The sequence below is a fragment of the Lipotes vexillifer genome, unplaced genomic scaffold (genome assembly GCF_000442215.2).
Source record: "Lipotes vexillifer unplaced genomic scaffold, Lipotes_vexillifer_v1.1 scaffold543, whole genome shotgun sequence".
Taxonomy (NCBI): domain Eukaryota; kingdom Metazoa; phylum Chordata; class Mammalia; order Artiodactyla; family Lipotidae; genus Lipotes; species Lipotes vexillifer.
Window position 1 is genome coordinate 2,189,822 of NW_006799055.1, and position 22,831 is coordinate 2,212,652.

Below are 22,831 nucleotides of genomic sequence, written 5' to 3' on the forward strand. Positions count from 1 at the left end.
AAAAAAAAAAAAAAAAAAAAAAAAGAGTGGGACTGTGTCTTTCTGTCCCCACACCCTCACCCCCACCCCGGAGCAGTCCCCTTCCCTCCTCAGGCAGTCTGACCTTGATCTGTCCAGGGCATCCTAAGTCCCACAGCTTCCCCAGTGCTGTGCACTCTGACCCCGGCCTATACTGGTTGTTGAGGCTAAGAGCTCAGCCAATGATGAATGAGGTGGAGAAGTGTTTAGGGCTTCCTGAGAGCTGCCCCAGCTGTAACTCGATACATCTGTTGCACTTTCTGTAGGAAAAGCAACAATTTAGTCAATGTTCTTTTAAATCATGCCCATTTCTTCTAGACATAAAGTAAGGTTCAAATAAGAAAAAGATTTAAAAATCATCTGTAATCTCTCTACCCACAGTTAATCATTAATAACATTAAAAATAGTATAATTAATGTTAGAATGAGTACGTTGGTAATTAATATATAGAATGAAGAACATAAAGTGAAATGTACGGGAATACCCAGCTCCACTCCCCAGAGTTAACTACTGTGAATATTTGGTTATACTTTTGTCTATAGCCTTAAAAAAAAACAAAACTATAAAGCAACTCAAAAAACAAACAGCAACAGTATTGTAAACAAATAATAAAAATTCCACAAAACCTACTAAGATGAATTCCATTTCTTTAAAAAACAATCTTAGTCTTGTTTTTACAAATGGCTAAACTACTCTAGTGGCCGACTTGCTTGTAATTGTACATGAGCTGTATGGTCTCTCAAACCCTCTCAGATACTCAGTGTACAGGATTGAGGAGTACTCTCGCAATATGTGTTTGGTCACCCATCGAATACCTGCATTTTATAAATGGTGAAGAGCACAGCTGAAAACGAGCTCTTAACCTGCCTTTACTAGTTACTGGCTGAACTAAGTAAAGAAACCTGGAGTCTTGAGTTTCTATTTCTGGTCTCTGTTCCTCATCCCTGAGGAACTGACAGCTACGTGGCACCATAAGTGACAGCCTGGATAAATAAATAGTAGGTGTGAAGTGCTTTTATTTAACCTCCAAGGTTAAATAAAGTTCAAGGTGAAGCCGTAGAGTTCACCTGTCAATATGGGCCTAGTTTTGACTATTTTCAAGAATCTGGCCTTTGTGGCTGATTTATTTTCTTTAAACATGCTTTTATGTTTCCAGAATCAGCTACTAGGCTGGCCTTGGAAAAGCAACCTCCTTACTTCCAGGAGAAATTGGTTACATTTGCAAAACAGTTTGAAAAGTTAACATCTGAAATGGATTCTGTATTTGTCTATTTACTTTCGTAACAGGGCAGAAGATACAGACTCCACAACAAACAACAGTGACAACCTTACAAAAGTCACTCTCGTGTTCCACCCTTGCTAGGGCTCAGTTCGACGCTCAGATTTTGCTCTTGGGAATTTTTTCTTTTTTTAACCATACATTTACCCTTTCCTTCCCAGCATCTAACGCAGGAAAGAGTCCATAACAGGCCTATAATTGTAGGCTAGACTGCATGATCGATACAATAGTTAATTTGTATTTTATTTTCATCCATTCATTCCACAAGCCTATCCTGAAGACTTGCCACTTGCCAGGGCGTCGTGTTAGGGGCTGGGAAGTGCACACGTGAGGTCCATTGGCCTTCATCACCCACCTCTAACCCCGTGAGTCTCCCCTGTTTAGCATCAGCTGGAGGCGGAAACCTACATTTCCCAGAAGTCTTAGCAGCAAGACTTCCAGGTGCAGTTAAGGTTCTGCAGTCACGTCATGTCTGGAAGACAGAAAGAAGGCAGAAGTCGTTCCTCCTGTGACAGTCGTGGCTGACTGATTCTGGCAGATGTGAGTATTTCCATGGCCAAACTCCACACTCCACTGTTTGGCCACATCCTCTTCTTGGATGTGGGGCAGCTGTGGAAAGATCGGCAGTTTCTAGACCTCTGATTACAACCATGGCAAAATGACCCTGAAGCCAAAAGTCTAATGGTAGCTTATATTCCAATGACTTTGTAAATGTGAATCACCATTTGCTTGAAATACCTCAAGTGGTTTCTATTTTCATACTGAATCTTTTCAGATGAAAGGAATAAGGAGGATTGCCCTCAAGAAACTTACCATCTATTAGAGGGGAGAGACAACGCAAGATGATTAGGGACATAATAAAGGTGTGAATGCAACAGGTATTATGGGAGTAAAGAGTGAGAGCAGGGCCTGGTGAAGGGGTGTCCTAGGTGTCTATTACTGCATAGCAGACGTAGGGGTCCATGCCTCTCACAGTTTTCTGGATCGACCGGACTTGGCTGGGCAGTTCCGCTGGCCTTATGCAGTTGCAGTCAGATGGTGGCTGGGACTGGGGTTTTCCAGAGGCTCCACGGAGACACTGCGATGCCAGGGCCTCCCTCCGTCTCCACATCTCCCAGGGCTTCTCCTCTCCACGCAGCCTCTTCATGTAGTGTCGCCAGCAAGGTAGCTCCCAAAAGCACACACAAGTCAGGCCTTCCTTTAGGCCCAGAACTGGCATAGAATCCATTTTGCTGCAGTTTTCTGGTTTGAGTCATAAGCCCAGCCCAGGCATAGTGGGCAGGGACTACTCCAAGATGCAGAGACCAAGAGGCATGATTTATGGGGGCCGTCTCAGAAACTAGCTAGTCATCACAGAGGGACACTCTGGAAGCTGGGGAAGGTTCATGGAGAATGTCCAGTGGTTGATGAGCTTCCAGACTTGAGAGAGGACCCAGGGCCTGGTCCAGAGCCCAGCAGAGCTATCACTCAATAAACCTCAATGTAGGGAAGGCTGGAGGAACAGAGGGCAGGCAGGCGGGCACAGGAAGGGTAAGTCGGTAGCCCTTCTGGTTTAGAGGCAGCCCAGTGGGTGCAGGACCTGCACGTATACTCATGGGCTCAGAGAATGGAGGTCCCTGAGGGTCCAGGCTGGGGGACTTGGACGTGACCCTTCAGATGGTGGAGGCTACTGAGCAGCTCTGGGTAATGGAGGGGCACAACCACATCCCCAAATTAGAAGGATCCCTTGGCCTAAGCGAAGTGAAGGGGTGGCCGGGGGGAAATGGAGCTGGAGGTAGTGTGACGAGTGAGGCTTCTGCAGTGGGGCTGGTGAGAAAGGAGGAGGGTGTGAGGAAACCATGGTGGCGGGGAAGCAGAGGCAGAAATAGACTTGAGACAGTCCTGGAGGAGACAATGAACAGACCCAATATTCTGTGATTTATGGTGTGATTAAGAGGATTTGAATACATATGAGGACATTTATCTTCATAGGGGGCATTTCCCTCTGTATATTTTTATTATAAAATAATACATTATATAAACATACACATGTACGTGTGTATATGCATGATATATATATATATATATATATATGATTTAAAAATAAACACAACATAAGAAATAGTACATTCCCAATGCTTCTGAAGTAAAACAAAATGTGAACTTTGTGTAACATGATGTTTTAAATTAATGATCCAGGTTTCCCCCCATCTCATTCCTTAATAACATGTCTTTGGAGACAAAAGACACCCTATCTTTCTTCACAGGGATCCCATCTCACCAAAGCAGTATAAAAACATAACTTCAATAACAATTCAAACTCAAAGTCCAGGCCTTAAATGGATAAGCTAAGTAGTCAGATATTTCCATATAGATAAACTTTTAAGTCTATATGAGGTCTCCAAGGAGCCAAGAAGGGATGCTCAGCGAAACTTTTGGAAAAGAAGAATGTAAACCGCACAATATCCCCCTCTAAGGTTCAGCCTTACCCTTAAAACACATTGACTTGCCTCCTGGTCCAAGATCTAGTCAGGAGACAGAAGAGAACCAAGTGACTCAGCAGGGAGAGGAATCAGGTCCATGAAAACTGAAAAGGTAAGAAGGGCCACTAAGGTGTCCAGGAGGTAGTAACTGCAAAACCCAGCTACCACCCTAGGGCTGGGGCGACAAAATAGAGGTTGTAGATTAAAAAACCTTAGAAACCTGAAGGAGGCGGCCCCTGGAGCTGAGACGCACATCTCTGAGGGGGGCTGCCTGCCAACAGTGGTGACGCCTTTGTGAGGTGGTTGATGCCTTGAGGGGGTGCTGACACTGGGAAAAGTGCAAACTGGATTACATTGCTGTTTGTGGAATAAACTGCCGCTATCAGAAGACGCCTGGCCTGGCTCTCAGGAGGCGAACAGGAAGCAGAAAGGAAGAAACAAGTCCTGCCTTCAGCCCTCAAGCCTCCCTGCAGCACCTCCTCCTGACTGGCAGACCTGAACCAACAGCCAGATGCCAAGGGAGAAAAGCACTTCTCCTGTGTCGGCTCAGCTCCTGCATCACTAGGCAGAGTATGGAAGGGTGGGTTTGAGGACTAGAAGTAAGAGCTTAACCATTGTATCTGGAGTGAAAAATATTTGACATAAGTTCTACCCCACCGCCCTGCTCTCCCTTCTCTTTCATTTTTAGCCCAACTTTCTCCCTCCCAAGAGAACTTGAGTCACTTTCCAATACAGGCACATACTCAATAGGACATTAAAAAAAAAAAGGCTTAAAAGAGATAAGAAACACCAAACACCAATTCAGAACAGTGTTTTCCAAACTTTGTATGGCAATCAAAGTAGAAATAGATTTTATATTATGATTTATTAGACATATACATACATAACTGAAAAAGTTTCATGAAGCAATCCTTATCCTCACTATGCATAATGCACTCTTATACTTTCTATTTTATTTTTTTTATAAATTTATTTATTTATTTATATTTTGGATGTGTTGGGTCTTCATTGCTGCACGCAGGCTTTCTCTAGTTGCCGTGAGTGGGGGCTACTCTTCGTTGCCGTGCGCGGGCTTCTCATTGTCGTGGCTTCTCTTGTTGCGCAGCACGGGCTCTAGGCGCGCAGGCTTTAGTAGTTGTGGCATGTGGGCTCAGCAGTTGTGGCTTGCGGGCTCTAGAGCGCAGGCTCAGTAGTTGTGGCGCACGGGCTTAGTTGCTCCGTGGCATGTGGGATCTTCCCGGGCCAGGGCTCGAACCTGTGTCCCTTGCATTGGCAGGCGGATTCTTAACCACTGCGCCACCAGGGAAGCTCCATAATGCACTCTTATATTTTCTATTTTATTTTATTTAATTAAAACAATTCTGGGGCTTCCTTGGTGGTGCAGTGGTTGAGAATCTGCCTGCCAATGCAGGGCACACGGGTTCGATCCCTGGTCTGGGAAGATACCACATGCCGCGGAGCAACTGGGCCCGTGAGCCACAACTACTGAGCCTGTGCGTCTGGAGCCTGTGCTCCGCAACAAGAGAGGCCGCGATAGTGAGAGGCCCGTGCATTGCGATGAAGAGCGGCCCCCGCTCGCCGCAACTGGAGAAAGCCCTCGCACAGAAATGAAGACCCAACACAGCCAAAAATAAATAAAAAATAAATAATAAATAAATTAAAAAAAAAAACAATTCTGATAACAACCCATGACACTGACATCATCAATGGCTAATACGTTGCAACCTCCTGTTTTAAAAATGCTGATTTAGAGGAAGAAGAGATACAATGTTTTATAATGATATGTAACATTGAGGTTCCATTTCCATACCAAAAAGTACTTTTTGCATACATTATTTAATCCTCATAACAATCCTGTGAGGTGGGTATTTCCCCCAATTTACCAATGAGAAAACAGACTTAAAGATACAAAGTCATTTGCCATGTAGTTCAGAAGAGTGATGAATGGTGAACGCAGAAATGGAAGCCAACTTTTTCTGATGGAAAATCTCAGTCTTCCTCAATCTGCTTTGCCAGGCTGAGAGACACGGTTGAGTTTAGTTTTGAGTTTTCGAGCAGACAAGGCAAACAATACCTTGTACAGTGTTCACTGTCTGATGAAAGTAAGCATGCACATTTGTCCGAACAAACTTCCTTCTTGCACTAAATCCCAGCACATGGGTTCCACAAGTGGGCTGTGTATAATAATGAGTATTGTTTTCATCTGTGGCTTTTGCAGAAGGCACCAAATTATGACGAAAAAATTTTAAATGCAGTCTCTTGGTAACAGTGGTGGAGACAGCCAGCTGTCCCCAATATCCATTCTACCCTTCCTCCTTTAATGCTGTTCCCTCCCATTAAAAACATTTTTTAGTTATTATTTTATTTATTTTTTTAATTAAAAAAATTTTTTTTGAATTTTATTTTATTTTTTTATACAGCAGGTTCTTATTAGTTATCCATTTTATACATATTAGTGTATATAGATCAATCCCAATCTCCCAATTCATCACCCCCCTCCTGCCACTTTTCCCCCTTGGTGTCCATACGTTTGTTCTCTACATCTGTGTCTCAGTTTCTGCCCTGCAAACTGGTTCATCTGTACCATTTTTTCTAGGTTCCACATATATGCGTTAATATACGATATTTGTTTTTCTCTTTCTGACTTACTTCACTCTGTATGACAGTCTCTAGATTCATCCACGTCTCTACAAATGACCCAGTTTCGTTCCTTTTTATGGCTGAGTAATATTCCATTGTATATATGTGCCACATCTTCTTTATCCATTCGTCTGTCGATGGGCATTTAGGTTGCTTCCATGACCTGGCTATTGCAAATAGTGCTGCAATAAACATTGGGATGCATGTGTCTCTTTTTTTTTTTTTTTTTTGCGGTACGCAGCAGGGGGCCTCTCACTGTTATGGCCTCTCCCATTGTGGAGCTCAGGCTCCGGACGCACACGCTCAGCGGCCATGGCTCACGGGCCTAGCCGCTCTGCGGCATGTGGGATCTTCCCAGACCGGGGCACGAACCCCTGTCCCCTGCATCGGCAGGTGGACTCTCAACCACTGCACCACCAGAGAAGCCCGCATGTGTCTTTTTGAATTATGTTTTTCTCTGGGTATGTGCCCAGTAGTGGGATTGCTGGGTCATATGGTAATTCTATTTTTAGTTTTTTTAAGGAACCTCCGTACTGTTCTCCATAGTGGCTGTATCAATTTACATTCCCACAAACAGTACAAGAGGGTTCCCTTTTCTCCACACCCTCTTCAGCATTTGTTGTTTGTATATTTTCTGATGATGCCCATTCTAATAATTCTATTTTTAGTTCTTTAAGGAACCTCCATACTGTTCTCCATAGTGGCTGTATCAATTTACATTCCCACCAACAGTACAAGAGGGTTCCCTTTTCTCCACACCCTCTTCAGCATTTGTTGTTTGTAGATTTTCTGATGATGCCCATTCTAACTAGTGTGAGGTGATACCTCACTGTAGTTTTGATTTGCATTTCTCTAATAATTAGTGATGTTGAGCAGCTTTTCATGTGCTTCTTGGCCATCTGTATGTCTTCTTTGGAGAAATGTCTATTTAGGTCTTCTGCCCATTTTTGGATTGGGTGGTTTGTTTTCTTAATATCGAGCTGTATGAGCTGTTTATATATTTTGGAGATTAATCCATTGTCCGTTGATTCACTTGCAAATATTTTCTCCCATTCTGAGAGTTGTCTTTTCATCTTGTTTGTAGTTTCCTTTGCTTTGCAAAAGCTTTTAAGTTTCATTAGGTCTTATCTGTTTAGTTTTGTTTTTATTTCCATTCCTCTAGGAGGTAGATCAAAAAAGATCTTGCTGCGATTTATGTCAAAGAGTGTTCTTCCTATGTTTTCCTCTAAGAGTTTTATAGTGTCCAGTCTTATATTTAGGTCTCTAATCCATTTTGAGTTTATTTTTGTGTATGGTGTTAGGGAGTGTTCTAATTTCATTCTTTACATGTAGCTGTCCAGTTTTCCCAGTACCAGTTATTGAAGAGACTGTCTTTTCTCCATTGTATGTCCTTGCCTCCTTTGTCATAGATTAGTTGACTATAGGTGCGTGGATTTATCTTTGGGCTTTCTATCCTGGTCCATTGATCTATGTTTCTGTTTTTGTGCCAGTACCAATATTGTCTTGATTACTGTGGCTTTGTAGTATAGTCTGAAGTCAGGGAGCCTGATTCCTCCAGCTCCATTTTTTTTCCCTCAAGACTGCTTTGGCTATTTGGGGTCTTTTGTGTCGCCATACAAATTTTAAGATTTTTTGTTCTGGTTCTGTCAAAAATGCCATGGGTAATTTGATAGGGATTGCATTGAATCTGTAGATTGCTTTAGGTAGTATAGTCATTTTCACAACGTTGATTCTTCCAATCCAAGAACATGGTATGCCTCTCCATCTGTTGGTATCATCTTTAATTTCTTTCACCAGTGTCTTATAGTTTTCTGCATACAGGTCTTTTGTCTCCCGAGGTAGGTTTATTCCTAGGTATTTTATTCTTTTTGTTGCAGTGGTAAAAGGGAGTGTTTCCTTAATTTCTCTTTCCGATTTTTCATCATTAGTGTATAGGAATGCAAGAGATTTCTGTGCATTAATTTTGTGTCCTGCTACTTTACCAAATTCATTGATTAGCTCTAGTAGTTTTCTGGTGGCATCTTTAGGATTCTCTATGTATAGTATCATGTCATCTGCAAACAGTGACAGCTTTACTTCTTCTTTTCCCATTTGGATTCCTTTTATTTCTTTTTCTTCTCTGATTGCTGTGGCTAAAACTTCCAAAACTATGTTGAATAATAGTGGTGAGAGTGGGAAACCTTGTCTTGTTCCTGATCTTAGTGGAAATGGTTTCAGTTTTTCACCATTGAGAAGGATGTTGGCTGTGGGTTCATTATATATTGCCTTTGTTATGCTGAGGTAAGTTCCCTCTATGCCTACTTTCATAAATAGAGGGTTTTATCATAAATTGGTGTTGAATTTTGCCAAAAGCTTTTTCTGCCATCTATTGAGATGATCATATGGTTTTTCTCCTTCAATTTGTTAATATGGTTTATCACATTGGTTGCTTTGCATATATTAAAGAATCCTTGCATTCCTGGGCTAAACCCCACTTGATCATGGTGTATGATCCTTTTAATGTGCTGTTGGATTCTGTTTGCTAGTATTTTCTTGAGGATTTTTGCATCTATTTATTTATTTTTTTAATTAAAAAACAATTTTTAAAGAATGGTGTTTTAAAAAATATATATTTTTTATTTATTTATTTGGTTGCACCAGGGCTTAGTTGCAGCTTGAGGGCTCCTTAGTTGCGGCTCTTGCCAGCTCCTTAGCTGTGGCACTTGGGATCCTTAGTTGTGGCTTGCGGGCTTCCTTAGTTGCTGCTTGCTGGCTCCTTAGTTGTGGCATGTGAACTCTTAGTTGCAGCATGCATGTGGGATCTAGTTCCCTGACCAGGGATTGAACCTGGGCCCCCTGCATTGGAAGCTCAGAGTCTTAATCACTGCGCCACCAGGGAAGTCCCTTTTTAAATTAAGAAAGAAGAAGAAACCCCTCCCATTTTTAATTAGACAAACGACCATCCAGAGTAAAGACTACACTTTCCAACCTGCCACCCAGCCAGGAGTTTTCATGTAACTAAGTACTGTTCATGAAGTGTAAGCAGGTGTGGTGTCACTTCCATGAAGTGTCATTCAAGAAAAGGGGATGGTACTCATTTTTTATTGTTGCAAAGACAAATTACTACACAGCAGCACAGAATAACAAAAATGTATGCTCTCTCAGCTTCTGCAGGTCAAGAGCCCCCCTTTGGCTCAGCAGGTTTATCTGCTCTGGGTTTCACAAGGTCATAATCAAGTTGCTGGCCAGCTGAGCTCTGCTAGGGAGGCTCTGGGAAGAACTTGGGTTGCTGGCAGAATCCAGGTCCTGTGGTTGTAGGACTGAGGTCACCATTTCCTTGCCAACTGTCACCTGGAGGCATCCCTTAGCTCCTGGAGGCCTCTCTCCAGTCCTGACACATGGGTCCTGCATCCCAGAGCCAGTAATGGCACCTGGAATCCTCTCACACACAGAATCTCTTTGACTTTTCCTTCTGCTGAGCTCTTGGATTCCGGCTGGAGAAAGTTTTCTGCTCTTAAGGGTTTGTATGATTCGATTGGGCCCAGATAATCCAGATAATCCAGGATTAAGTTAAGTTAAGGTCCCCAACTTAACTACATCTGTAAAGTCATTTTTGTCCTATAACAGAACATACCCACAGGTTCAAGGGATTACGAGGTGGACATCTTTCAGGGATCAATATTCCACCCATCATAGGAGCCTACCCTTCTTCCTTTGTTTCTTCCCTCCTGCTGCTTAGAAAGTGGGTGTCATAGCTGGAGTGCCCTATGGGACTGTGAAATGAGGGGCTAATTTAGGGGTAGCAGAAAGGGAAGTCAAAGTAACCTGGGCCCCAGGCAATTCTGAAGCCATATTCCAGTCCTGAATCACCTGCCTCCAGACTTCTGTGTAGGAGAGAAATTAACCTCACTCTCCAGCCTCTGCTATTTGGGGTTTCCAGTAGTCACAGCCAAACCTAACCACACAGTAACGTCTAAGGAAATGACTTATTAAGGAGGTCTGGGACAATCACCTGTTTTGGGGAGCCTATGGACCCCTAAACAAATTCCACTTTGTAAAGAGACTTTCTATCTTTGGTCAACAGACAATCCCTAAATTAGTTCAAACATGTATACCTTTCATATAAAGCTAGTTGAATTGGGGCATCAGTGCTGTCTGAACTGTAACTTCAGCATGACTGGCTTTGCCCCCTTATTTGACAGAGTTAGTAATTTACTTTTGCTCCTGCTTGGTCAGCACCAATGTGGTTTTCCAGCCCAGACACTCTCTTGTGAAGATCCAGGACAATACCTAGCTACCCCCATCCGAGGGAGGATCTGAGGGCCCTGACAGAAGGGCACACATTCATTTTGTGTCACTTGTTGTCAGCTCTGAGGTCTTCTGAGTGAAGTGCTGTCCCTGCTCTAGTGAGATGAGAAAGGCCTCAGTTTTGTGTCACTTGCTGTCAGCTCTGAGGTCTTCTGAGTGAACTGCTGTCCTTGCTCTAGCGAGACGAGAAAGACCTCAGTTTCTGGAGGAACCGCCCCACCCACCCGTGTATGCGCTCTTACATATATGATCGTATTTAACCCTCACTCAATCACATGAGATCGCATTACCGGTAATTCACAGGCGAGAAGACAGGCTCAGAGGGATTAGGTTGTTTGCCCTTGTTCAAAAGAGCCATAAATAGTGGATGCAGAAGGGGAAGTTAAACCCTTCCCAGCGCACTGTTAATTTCTGTATTTGTCCAGAGATCCTCCCCTCTCTTCTCCACTGGATCTCAGGACAACAGGCGACATGAAAGTTGGCTTGTGCTTTACAAAGTCTGCGTGTTTGTGGGTCTCCTCATCTAGAGGAGAAATAATCTGTACTTCTGGTCTAGAAAATTAGACTTTCAACATTAAATTAAAATAAACCTTGCATTTATTTATTGCAATAAATTCAATTGTACAGTATTTTCCATTTGTTTTTAAATCTTGGAGATTATTTTGTACATTTTATTGTGTTTCTAGAACTACTGAAGTGGAAATAGTTCCATGTAATATAGCAATTTCAAATTGGCAGTATATCCAGATGTGTGAAACTTCTGAATTTTTTAGAGCATGTATAAGTAGGAGAAATGATTTTTCAAACTCTCATTATCTTGGACATAAGACTAATTGAGAATTCAGGAAAATATTAGAATTTATTCAAATGATATAAATTACGGCAAAAACACTTACAATTTTGTATGTGTAATTATGACTAGCTGTGAGAGTTCAGTGTATTCTATAATGCAGACAAGAATCTTGACTGTATGCTGATGAAACAGCAAATATTTAAGGTGTTTATATGTTCTGTGTTTAGGGAAAGACTAAACAATTCAACTTGAAAGTGCATTATAAAATATTGCTTAAGGCTAGAGCTATCTATGCTTTCAAAAGCCATAGCATTTCACTTATAGAGAGAAATAATTCTAGTTAAAAAGGAATAAAATTTTACTGTCCATTCTATCTCATGATATATAAATGTAGCATACTTTAATATGGGAACCTGGCATTGGCAGGTAATCACTAGGTAGCCTAAAAGACCTGTATCAGTCACCTTCACTCTCTAAACAAATACTGGTAGCTACTATTTGTAGAGCTTCACCTCTTCTTCCTACTCCGAGTCACCCACAGATCCTTTCCCCACAGCTGTCCACAAGCTGCTACAAGCTGTCCACATGTAGCAGTTTCCTGAAGGTTGGCTGCCAGCTGAGTGGCTCCATCACTCCCAGTTCTTTTTCAGGGAAGCCTTTCTGCTTCCTGCTGCCCGGCCTCGGCTTCCCATTAGGTTTATTGCTCCCCCATCTAGCTTGTCAGAATGGCTTTGAGTAAAATTTGATTTAGTGTTAACCCAGAACTTCCCTCTTCGGACCCTTCTAAGTACTTGATTTTCAGGAGGGTTTCTAGGTGATGCTATTGAAGTATGAAAGACCTCAGTTGTGAACTTTTTTCTTAGAAAAACAATTTTAATTCCTTATGCAATCGTTCAATACTTCAGCAATCAGCCAGCTTCTACCAAAGTTCCAACTTGTGTTCTTCTAAAGACAGCTTTTCCTGCCTGCAAACACTGTGTCAACACAGAGAATTGAGACAGTTACCTGAGTGGACAGTTTTCATGAGCAGCAATGTCATCAGGCCCCTGGGAGATGGCTGCGCTGGGCGGGGAAATAAAGAGTATATAGTAAGGTGTCCGTGGTTCCTACCTACACCCGGATCATTGTCACCACTGCAGTCCACATAAGACATACCCTAAACACATGCACACAAATGCACACAGGCCAACGAACAAAACCAGACACACGAAGATAGACTCACCCTAAGACACACCCATACCTACATAGAAACCCAGATCTGGGGAGAAAGAGAAGGAGGAAGAGAATGGGAATGGAAGAACAGGCAGACTTCACCGGCTTGAAAGGGTAGTGCCGTACTCAGATTTCATTCAAACTTAAATGCGTTGAACGGAACTAGTTGAAGGAGAGGATATGGAGAGGGGGACGGCCCTGGACGCAGGACCAAGATTAATCTGGGAAATCAAAGCAGCCTTTGTGGTTCAGAAGGAGAAATTTGGGGAACCTGAGTGACTCCTATGGACTCTGATCAATTCACCGATAATCAGTCCAATCTCCGACTGGGACGACCAGGCAAGTGCGGCTTCCAGACCTGTCGGCACAGAGAGCAAGAGCCCAGTAAACCTTGCTGGATGCATTCCGGCGCCAGTCCCGGATCGAAAGGGGCAAGTGAATTGCAGATGCCAAACCCGTTGAAAGCAATAGGCAGGACCTGAAATCACCACCAACTCAGATGTTGTTATTGCGTGGTATGAGTTTGGCTTTTAAGGTGAGAACGTCTTCGAGTAACCGTAAGCAAAACTACAGGAAGGACTTTGTCGCGAAAGAAAGGGGGACTTTGTTGGGCACTGTTGCGCACACCATGAGACCCGACGCTGTGCACGAGGAGGCCCGGGGTCCTTGACCCCGGCTCCGGCTCCCCGTGGCTCCTGGTGTTGGATGTGTGTGTGTGTGTGTGTGTGTGTGTGTGTCTGTGTGTGTGTGTGGCGCGGAGTCCGCGCGGGATCTTCCGGGGCCCGGGACTACAGTCGTGGGCTGAGCCCAGACAGTGCTGCAGCCGCCTGGTCTCCGCGCGCCATCGGCGCCCGGCGGCGCTCTGCGATCGTACCTCACCGCGGATGGAAGATTCCGGGAGGAACGGTGGGGTTCGTGGTCCAGCGGGGATGCCCTTCGGAGAGTGGCGGACGTGGAGGCGCGGACGGCGAGCCGGTGATGCTGCGGCGCTCGGGCCGGCGCGCGCTCGCAGAGGCTGCGCTCTGCGTTGGCCGGAACCGCGTCTCCCTCCGCGCCAAGGCCGCTTTCCCGGACGTTCGCGGTGTGCGTCTGTTCACTGAGGGCGAGGAGCGCGCCGTGCCCGAGAAGCAGAGGGAGGCTGGGAGCCCCACAGCGGAGGTGGGTACCGCGGTCATCTCGGGTTCCGGCACCCGGCGGTAGCTTGAGTGGCCCAAAGAGGCCGGGCTGGCTGATTTGTTTCGGGCTCCAGGGAGGTCTCACTGTTCAGGACTCCTCACGCGAGAGTCTAGGCCGCGCGCGTGGGCTCGGCTGGCAGGTCCGAGCGCCCCAGCGCCCCGGCGGCCGAGGGTGGCCGCTCAGACTCGGAGACGCGCACGTCCAGCCGCACGCGGGTCGCCCGGTGGGGCCTGACCTGGACCCAGCGGCCGGAGGGCTCGGGACTACGCGCTCCGTCTCGCTTCGGGTGAGGCCCTGCGTGGCTCCGGCCCGAGCTCGGTCGCCCTCCTTCCTCTCTTCCGGCCGCATCTGGCGAGCCGGGCTCCGCTCTCCGCCGCCTCCCTTGGTCTCCCTGGGTCTCCGTGGGAGACCGGCCTCTAATGGCAACTACACTTTGCCGCCGCCACCACGTGCCTTGGCGAGTGTGTGCCAGGCCCGGTAGTAAACTTGAAGGACATCATCTCATTTCGTCCTTGTGCTGAGCCCATTTTATGGAAGGGGAAACGCAGAATTCAGGGATTTGTTCCAGGGCCCGCGTAGTTAAGGGTTGGGGGGACCGAGCCGTTGTCCCGGAACCGGTGGAAACGCTGGGGAGGCGCCTTCAGGCGCGCACTGGGGCTGTGCTGCCCGTCCAAGCCAAGAGCCGCGGGGAGGAGCAGGGTGGCCCGGAGGTTGGAAGCCCACTAAGTCGGGGCCTGTGTGCCCCCAACACAAGACACTCTTGGCCCTCGGGCTCCAGGGGTGGAAACTCACCCAGAGCAACACTTCCTTCGGAGGAGCCCCCCAAAAAGGCCTCACCTGCACGGCCGCTTTGGGCGTTTCTCTGCCCCCCTCGGTGCGGGGCCAGGTGGCGGCTCTGGCTCTGTGCTTATTCATCGACAGCCCGCCACACTCCGAACCCCCCATGCCAATGGGCTCTACTGCCTAAGAAATTAATTCATTTTCAGAAGGGACTCCTAAATTTACAATGAAACAAAACACCCGAAAATCCACCTGCTGATACGCTTTCCCAACCTAAAACCCAAACGTGGTGCCTAACCAGGTTTTCCCTGGTTCGTGCCAAAGAAAACAATGCTGCTTTAATTTTTTAAATGAATTGGAATCATTGCACTGCAAGAAGGGTTTGATACAAAGCAAGCGGAATCAGTTTTCTTCTCTTTCCACTTTATCTGTATTTATTAAGCGTTTTCCACAAATATCACCTGAACACGAGGCCCAGACCCTGAAACAAGCAATTGACCTGGAAACCACAGACCTGTTTGCAAAGAACTGTTAGGTAATTTAAAAACTTTAAATAAAAATAACCATCTTGCCTCAAATTCCCCAACCACATACATTTTCACATCTCTAAGGATGAGGAAGTCATACCCTGTGGATAGTTTCCAAGGTGGGTCAGGCCACCCTGATTGTCCCCACACAGTCTTCCCTGCCCTGAGATCAGGAACCAGATCCCCATCTGGAATAGAAAGCTCCAAATATCTTCAATGTAGTGATTGCTCAGGGGCCGTCTTTCTTCCCCCAAACCTTCGCTCCAGGCCCATCTCCCCTTGCCGTCTCTGGGAGTTTTGGCACAAAGGGGTGTACAGCGATGCTGCCGCTGCCCCTGCACCCCAGCCCTGCCACCGCCCAGCCATGCTTGCAAGATGTTCTTTTCTTCAGAGGAAAGAGGTGGAGGCTGAAGGATGTGCACTGGTGAAGGATGTGGTTCTGCTGAAAGGATTAAAGAAAAAGAGAAGGAGGAATTATTCTATTCCATGGACACTGATTTCACTAGGTCTTTGAAACTTCAGACGTTTCCTTTCAGTTATTTCTAAACGTTAAGGCAGAGGCCGGAGTAAAAATGACTCTGTCCCCCGGGCAGGTTGAGGCGCTCCATCCAGGTTGCCCGCTGTGTTGGGGACGGTTCCAGTTTGTATAGTTTCTGTTGTCTTTTGAAGAGCCGGCTTCTCTAAAGAGGTCCACGGTTCTGGAGTGATGGCACCTGCACGGCAGCACAGGCGTTGCCAATCCAACAGTATCACCCAAAGAGGCCCCGGATACTTCAGAAAACGTCTCTTCTCCTTCCAGAAGGTGGGCCAGCGTCTCCCCACCGCGCCCCACTTGGCACTAGGCGCCTCAGAGCCCGGGCTCTCCCCTCCAGTCTTGAGGTGGGCCGCCCAGCTCCTGCCCCAGCGAACGGCCTGGACTGGTGGTCACACCCGGGGTCCTGGGTCCGCTCCTCCCTCCTTTGCGGGTGGCTGATGCCACTGGGCAGGGAGCAGCCCCATCTCTCACCGAGATTCTTTCGGTCTCAGAGGCGCCACACTGGAAGGCTGAGGCGACGCGCTAAGGCCAGGCGGCAGGCGGCCCTCCCGGGCGGCGGCGGGGACCGCGGGCGGCACAGCACCCCCGGGGGGCGGCGGGGGCGGCAGCGCCAGCAGCTCTTCGCCCGAGGTCACCGCGCAGTCCTGCTCAGGCTCCGCGTCCCTACCGCCCGCGGCCACGGCCCCGCCGCTGCGCTTCTTGTCCTCCTCCTTTTTCCACTTCATCCTGCGGTTTTGGAACCAGATCTTGATGTGTCTCTCGGTCAAGTTCAGCATGACGGCCAGCTCCACCCGGCGCGGCCTGGAGATGTATTTGTTGAACAGGAACTCCTTCTCCAGCTCCAGCAGCTGCGCGCGAGTGTAAGCGGTGCGCGTCCGCTTGTTCTCCTCTGGCTCCGCTGCGTAGGCACCGCCTGCGGGCGACACAGCACGTGAATGTGGTCCCTGATCCCTGGCTTCTCCTGCTTGTCCCCACCCGTGCAGCCCAACCCTTTTGCCCCAATCCTAGGAGCCCTGGCCCCTTCCCAGCCGCTCCGGCCACCGAGCTCAGGCCCTCTATCCGAGAGCCCAGTCTGGGGCACGCAGCCCTTCCCTAGTAAGGTTTGCATTTTCTTGGAGGTCAAAGCTGCATGATTTCTCTCCGTGGCTCTATCAACGAGTGGTTCTAGAATGTTGGTTCACTTAACCGCTGTTTGGGTTGGTGCTGATTAAAATGCACATAATAGATATCTAAACCGGCTGGATTCTACCAAGGCAAAAAAATGTCTTTAATACAGTACTTAAAAAAAAACTTTCTGACGATGACCCACAGTAACAAATACATTTCAAATCATCACCCAGTTCACACACTGATATGTGTAACTGCCACACAAAAAAATTTAGGACCTTAAACCAAACTTTACCACCTGTGATGCTATCTAATTTCTCCTATTGTTTACTGTTTCATTAAAAACAAGGTTTCAACCCAGTAAATGGATTTCACGACCGACTAATGGGTGCAACCTTCGGTTTGGAAAAGCTTGAGCTAATACAATTCCCGAGGTTATGCCATATATTGTCATATCTGACCACATATTATCTCTCTATCAAGTTATATTGTTGTAGTCAGCCCCAACTCAAGAACTCGTAAATTCTCTATAATTGTCATTCTAACCTCGGCTGGGCACCTGCCCTGGACGAGAAGGGAAACCATTCTGAGCCCCGGATAAGGTCAACTCCAGCCTCTGTGTCCTGGGCCCCAAATGCTGGCCAAGGTGGGAGGGGAGGCTAGGGAGGGGAGACTCGGGGTCGGATCCCCCACTGGGGAGCTGAGAGCCTGGCAGGGTAGAGGAGCCCCGAGCCCCCGGGTGGTGCGGAAGCGACAGCCAGGCCCGGCCTGGTAGATTAGCACCGCTCACCCGGTGTTTGTGGCTGTGCGCCTCCAGGCCCTAATCTTTCCCTTTCTGGGTGACATGCCGACTGCGCCCAGGCTGTGGACTCTGGGGCGGTAAGTTCCAGCGAAACACGGGGAAGAGGCCTAAATCGGCGTGTACGTGGGGCAGAGGTATGTGACATTTCTCCTGCAACTAGAGTTGAAAAGCTAGTGTGTGTTTCTAGAATACAACCCACCAGGGGTTTCCCCCCCAGGCCAAAAGGAGGTGCCCAGAAGCCAAGGCAGAGGCTCCGGTCCGAGTCAGCAGGGTCCTGCTTGCTGGGGGCGTCTCTCGGAGTCTGAACACTTCCAAGCCTTCCTTGGCTTGGGAGAGAAACAAGGGAGCCTTAAAAGAACATCTGAAAAGATCCTCTGAAGTTCGTAAATTCAACCCGCAACCTCGCGGGGCTCTGGCCCTTTTTCAGCAGCCTCCCCAAAGCTCTCTGAGAGGCTGCACAAGGCCCACTAGCCCAGGGGTGCTGTGCCTAGGACGAGTTGGCAGGGGGTGAAGGCGTAGGATGGAGGCTGTTGGTGGTTTTGGGAAGACGTCAGGGCCCCCAGCCTGCACTGTTCTCCAAGGCGCAGGGGGAGGCGTTTAGGGGCAAGCCCGCCAGCAAGGCAGCCGCCGTTCATTTCTTAGGGCGAGGGTTTTGGAAGTTCCTGTTGTTACTAATATGCATATCCGATCTACCTATAAAGGCCCTTTGGTCACTTCTTTCTCTCCAGGGGTGTGAAACCCCAGTAGGAGCGGGCAGGCGGGCTCCCAGACCCTTGAAGTTTGGTTCCTTCCAGAGTTTCCGGGGAGGACGGCCCTGGCCGCAGCAGCATCCTGCAGGCAGCTGCCCGGAGGGCGCCTTTTGCCCCCCAGCCCCCGGCGGGCTGAGCCTGCAGTGGGTCAGAGGGCGCAGGCAAGGGCCCCTCCGACCGCGACCCTCCAGCCCGAGGAAGTCACCCTTCCAGAGCTACCCCATGCCCCGGCAAGGCTGCCGATTTTCCTTCGGGTTTTCCTCTCCGGCTCTTTCGGTCCACCCGAGCAGCTGTAACACCTCCGGGAGGTGGGAAGTTACCCCAACGCAGAAAGGCTTTTTCAGGTCCTCCCTGGCATTCTTCCTGGGGAGGCCGCGAGGAGGGCCGGGGATTCGAGAAATGCACGCCCCCAGCCCCCAGTGCGCCGTGGGAAGGGGGCCCGGGCGGGAGGCAGCTCCTGGCAGGAGACTACGGACTGGGAGTCCCGCGCCCACGGCCCGGGGACGCCGTCCTCCCGCCTCCCAAGAGTCCCGCATTTGCCAAGGCTCCGAGGCCTTTGGCCGCGGCCGCGCGGGCCGCCGGTGGGGAAGATCGCGGCCGAGTTTGGACCCTGTTCTGCCTCAGGACCTGCCCGGTTCCCAAACAGCCTTCGCCAGAAAGTGGGGAGAGGCGAGACCCGGGGATGAGCCCGGATCTCCCCAAGCCCCTCTTGGCTGCGCCAGGGGCAGAGTCGGGCAGGCTAGCCAGACTCGGCAGACGGGGGCCGAGGATTCCCGGGGCGGGGGGCGCAGGCACCTCCAGCCTCTTTCCCCTGACTCCCGACTGTTAGTTGGAAGGAAAAGAAAAGTCCACTATTTGCAGTGCAGGTGTGACTAGAAGTGGCTTCGGCACGGAAGCGATAAGATTGTGTGGCGGCCGCAAAGGCCGCGCCAGAACTCGCCGCCGGCTCTGGGCCGGGAAGACCTTCCGTTACAGGCCGGCGCCTGGGGCCCCCTGTTTCGCCTGTGCCAGAGGGCATCTCCTTCCTCGAACTGACTGGCAGGGACGCAGCGCGGGGAGAGCCCGTCAAACACTTCCGTTGGTTCAAAAGTGAATGAGCATCGCAGACGCCTCTCCCAGCTGCTCGGCTTCGAGGGTGAGCCACCAGTCCTCGGCCCTGTGGTGACCCCCCAGCCCCGGCCGCTGGACACCTTTGCACGCTTGGGTATGGCTTTCCTTCCCTGCTTTTCTGCACCTACTTAGTGCCCCTGAGACGGCCTGGCTTTCTTTACTGGAGCCGCCCGCGGGGGTTGGGGGCGGTGCTCAAGGCGAGAGGGGGCCCGGGGCTCCGAAGGCGCGCTCCGGCCGGGCCGGGAGCATCCCAGAGCCCTGCTCGGCTCCCTCGGCGCGCACTCCCGGGAGTCCTGGGCGGGCGGACCCCCACCTGGGGGAGGATTGGAGGGTCCGAAGCCTTGAGCTCGGCCAGGCCTAGGCTCGCAGGGAGCGCGCGGGCTCCTGGAGTTCAGCGGACAGGGAAGGAAGGACTTTAGGCTGCCAGGAAGAGAGCTGAGTGGGAAAGACGCTCCAAGTTGGACCAGAAAAGCGCTTCTTTGCAAAATGGCCTGCTTAGCTCCCTGTATGCTTTAGTCCGACTCTAGGTTATCCATAGGGTCTGGGGACGCAAACTGGGAGAGAGTCCTGGGAAGCGCTTGGAGGTAGGGGCAGCCGGGCGGAGAGCGGGTGAGGACAAAGCGGGCGGGAGCCAGGCTTACCTGCCCACTGGCCTTTCCACGCGTGAGCCTTGGTAGACTTCATCCATGGGAAAGGCAGCTGGACGCGGCAGGGCTCCTCCAGGGCGCCCGGCTCAGCTCCATCCGGGAAGGGCCCGGCCGGCGGGCGGGGGAGCGCGAGCTGAGCCGGGAGGTGGTGGTGGAGGTGCGCCACCGCGGGGTCGTCGGCGAGCGGGGGCACCTCGTACGGGGAGATGTCCGGAGGGCTGCCCTGCTCCAGCGCGCCCAGGGCGCCTGGGAATGGAGGCGGCGGCGGCGGCGGCAGCGGTGGGGGCTGGCGGCCCATGTACAGGCACGCAGGGGGGCTGGCGCTGAACTCTGGCGCCGGGCCCCTCTGGAACGCGCAAGGGTCCTTGTACAGCTGCGTGGCCGCGTAGTACTGCTCCTCGCCATTCATGGCTGCCGCCCGGCCTTGGGGACCAGGAGAAGGGGGCTGGAGCCAGAGACTTGGAGCTGTGCGGCGCTCCCACTCCCGGAGGCACCCCTGCAGCTTTGACAGCTCGGCACCGCACGGAGAGGTGATCCGGTGCCGGCGGGACGGGCGGGCGGCCGCCGCGCCATAGGCTCCGCTGTGCCCCACGTGGCTCAGCCTGAGGCCATTATTGGCCTGGCTGGCTGTCTTAAGAAGCCGGGCCCAGGTACCCACGAGCGCCTGAACGTTTCAGTTTTCTCTTTCAGCCGAGTTTACTACACCTGTACGTGCAGTTGGCAGTACTCGCCAAAGTGGGGCACGAATGAAATTATTAGACCTTCTGTTCACTTATAGAAACATATTTTCCTCATACGTTAAACAGTCTATTTTCCTTGTACGTTTGATAATATACATATTAGTTCATTGGTATAATTTATAAATATACACCTGTTGCGGTTGTACACACACTTTAAAAAAATTGTTAGGGAATACGGTCAAAAAATTTTGCGGACCCCAGCTCTACAGGCCGGAAGCAGTTGGTTCTATTTCATTTATGAAACTTGTACACAACCACGAGTGATGTCAGTGAACTGGCACATAAAGATCCAGGATTCGCAGTATGTTTTTGCCTGTGGCTGTGCTCCGGGGATTTCTGGAGTGTCAACTATAACTTCAGAAGCATTCACAGTGGCTTCTAAATTTTTTTAAAGGGAAAGGCATTATTAATTTTTGATTTGGGGAAGTTGGGATTCATTTGGCCACAGCTCAGAATGCAGGTTCCTACGGTGGCAAGGGGTAAAGGAAGTAACGTCCCCTCTCGTGTCCGGGAGGCGGGGGCAGGGGCTTGGCACCCGGTTCCCAGATCCTTGATGGCTCCCCACGGATCCCGAGACCTGGCCAGAGTCCGTCAGCTGCAGAACATCGATTCCCGCGTCCGACTGAAACAAGGCAGGCCTGGGAGAGGAGCGTTCAGAAAAGAAAGAAAAGCGCAGCGTTTTTATGACAATGTCAGTGTTTGGCTCCCACCGATTCGGTAACTTCTGGGCCCTCTGGGGTCCTCACTGAATAGAGATGCTTTTTCGGATGCAGGGGTGCAGACGGACTATCTCCGGGTCGCGTTGGCACATGACCTCGGACCCAGGCAGGATCAACGCCGCCGACCGGTTCGCCTTAGGCGTCCTGCCGAAGTGACCACATTCCTCGAACCGCCACGAGGGTTTTAGAAAAACTGGACACCATTGCAGAAAAGCCTGGGCAAGAGGGAGCGTGAACCACAAGGAACCAGCAAGAGGAAATCACTGCACTGACTTTCCTAAACTGCTAACTACATCCAGTCCTTTACGAGGTAGATTTAATATGTTTCCTCGTGGTGGAAATATACGAATGCATACGGATTGAGTGCGCTACCCTGAAATACGCCTCGTTTTCATTAAAAAGCAAAAGCTAGTTGGGAATCTGGACTTCTCTGCAGATTCCTTCTCTTGTGAGGTGCTGGTGCCGTGTCAACATCTGTGTTGGGATGAGCGCTGGGCACCGAGTGGTCCCCGCGATGGTGGGGACGCGCGCAGCTCCGGGGGATCGTCGGAGCGCGGCTCTCGCCAAAGGGCAGGCTGAGAGCGGCCGGGCAGCGCGGGGGTGGGGAGTTCCGGCGATTTTTTCAGGGAAAAGGGCCACCTGCAGTCCGAGGGGGGCCAGGGAGCGAAAGGCCGTGGGACCCGCGCACCTAATCTCTCCGTGCCCGCGTCAATGAGTCCATTGTTCGCGGCGTCCGCGGAGGACCCGCTATCACCGGCCGCGAGCGACCACATCGATCAGGAGGGCAGGGCTGGAGGGGGGTTGCCGGGCCGCGGCGTGTTGACCCTCGGAGATAATCTGCCGAGTCGCCGCGGGTTGACTTGGCGACGTGGTTATGAGCGGGCGGCAGCACCGCTTGGGACAAAGATCGGCCACCTTTCCCCTCCCCCCCCCTCCCTTCCTCTCGCTCGCCTCCTCGGCGGTCCCTCTGCTAGGGCGCTCCAGCAGCCCCCTCCTCCCCCTCCACTGCTGCGGCCTCGCCCGCCCCTCCCCCCAGATCCAGAGTGTTTACTTTGCACTTCTCGTCTAATTGCACATTTCTGTAAATTGGTCTCTATTTCGATGCTTCATTTGCTCCCATTTAATATTTTTGCTCGGCCCTGCAGAAAGAAAAGAGGCACTCAGCAGAAAGCAAATCCGCCCCCTGCGCGCGCTGGCAAAATCCGGGAACCCCGGGCTGAACCACGACAACATGCGGGGGGGGGGGGG

At 49.9% G+C, this 22,831-nt stretch overlaps 1 protein-coding gene across 1 annotated transcript; it reads right to left on the reverse strand.

Moving 5' to 3' along the window:
- Positions 1-15,591: 15,591 nt before the first annotated feature.
- On the reverse strand, positions 15,592-20,704 carry PDX1 (pancreatic and duodenal homeobox 1). Its single transcript, XM_007471443.1, has 2 exons — positions 20,119-20,704; positions 15,592-16,622 (listed from the first exon to the last, which is right to left on the reverse strand). The coding sequence occupies exons 1-2, from the start codon at positions 20,531-20,533 to the stop codon at positions 16,177-16,179; spliced, it is 861 nt and encodes a 286-aa protein (XP_007471505.1). The 5' UTR covers positions 20,534-20,704; the 3' UTR covers positions 15,592-16,176.
- Between the last annotated feature and the right edge of the window lie 2,127 nt (positions 20,705-22,831).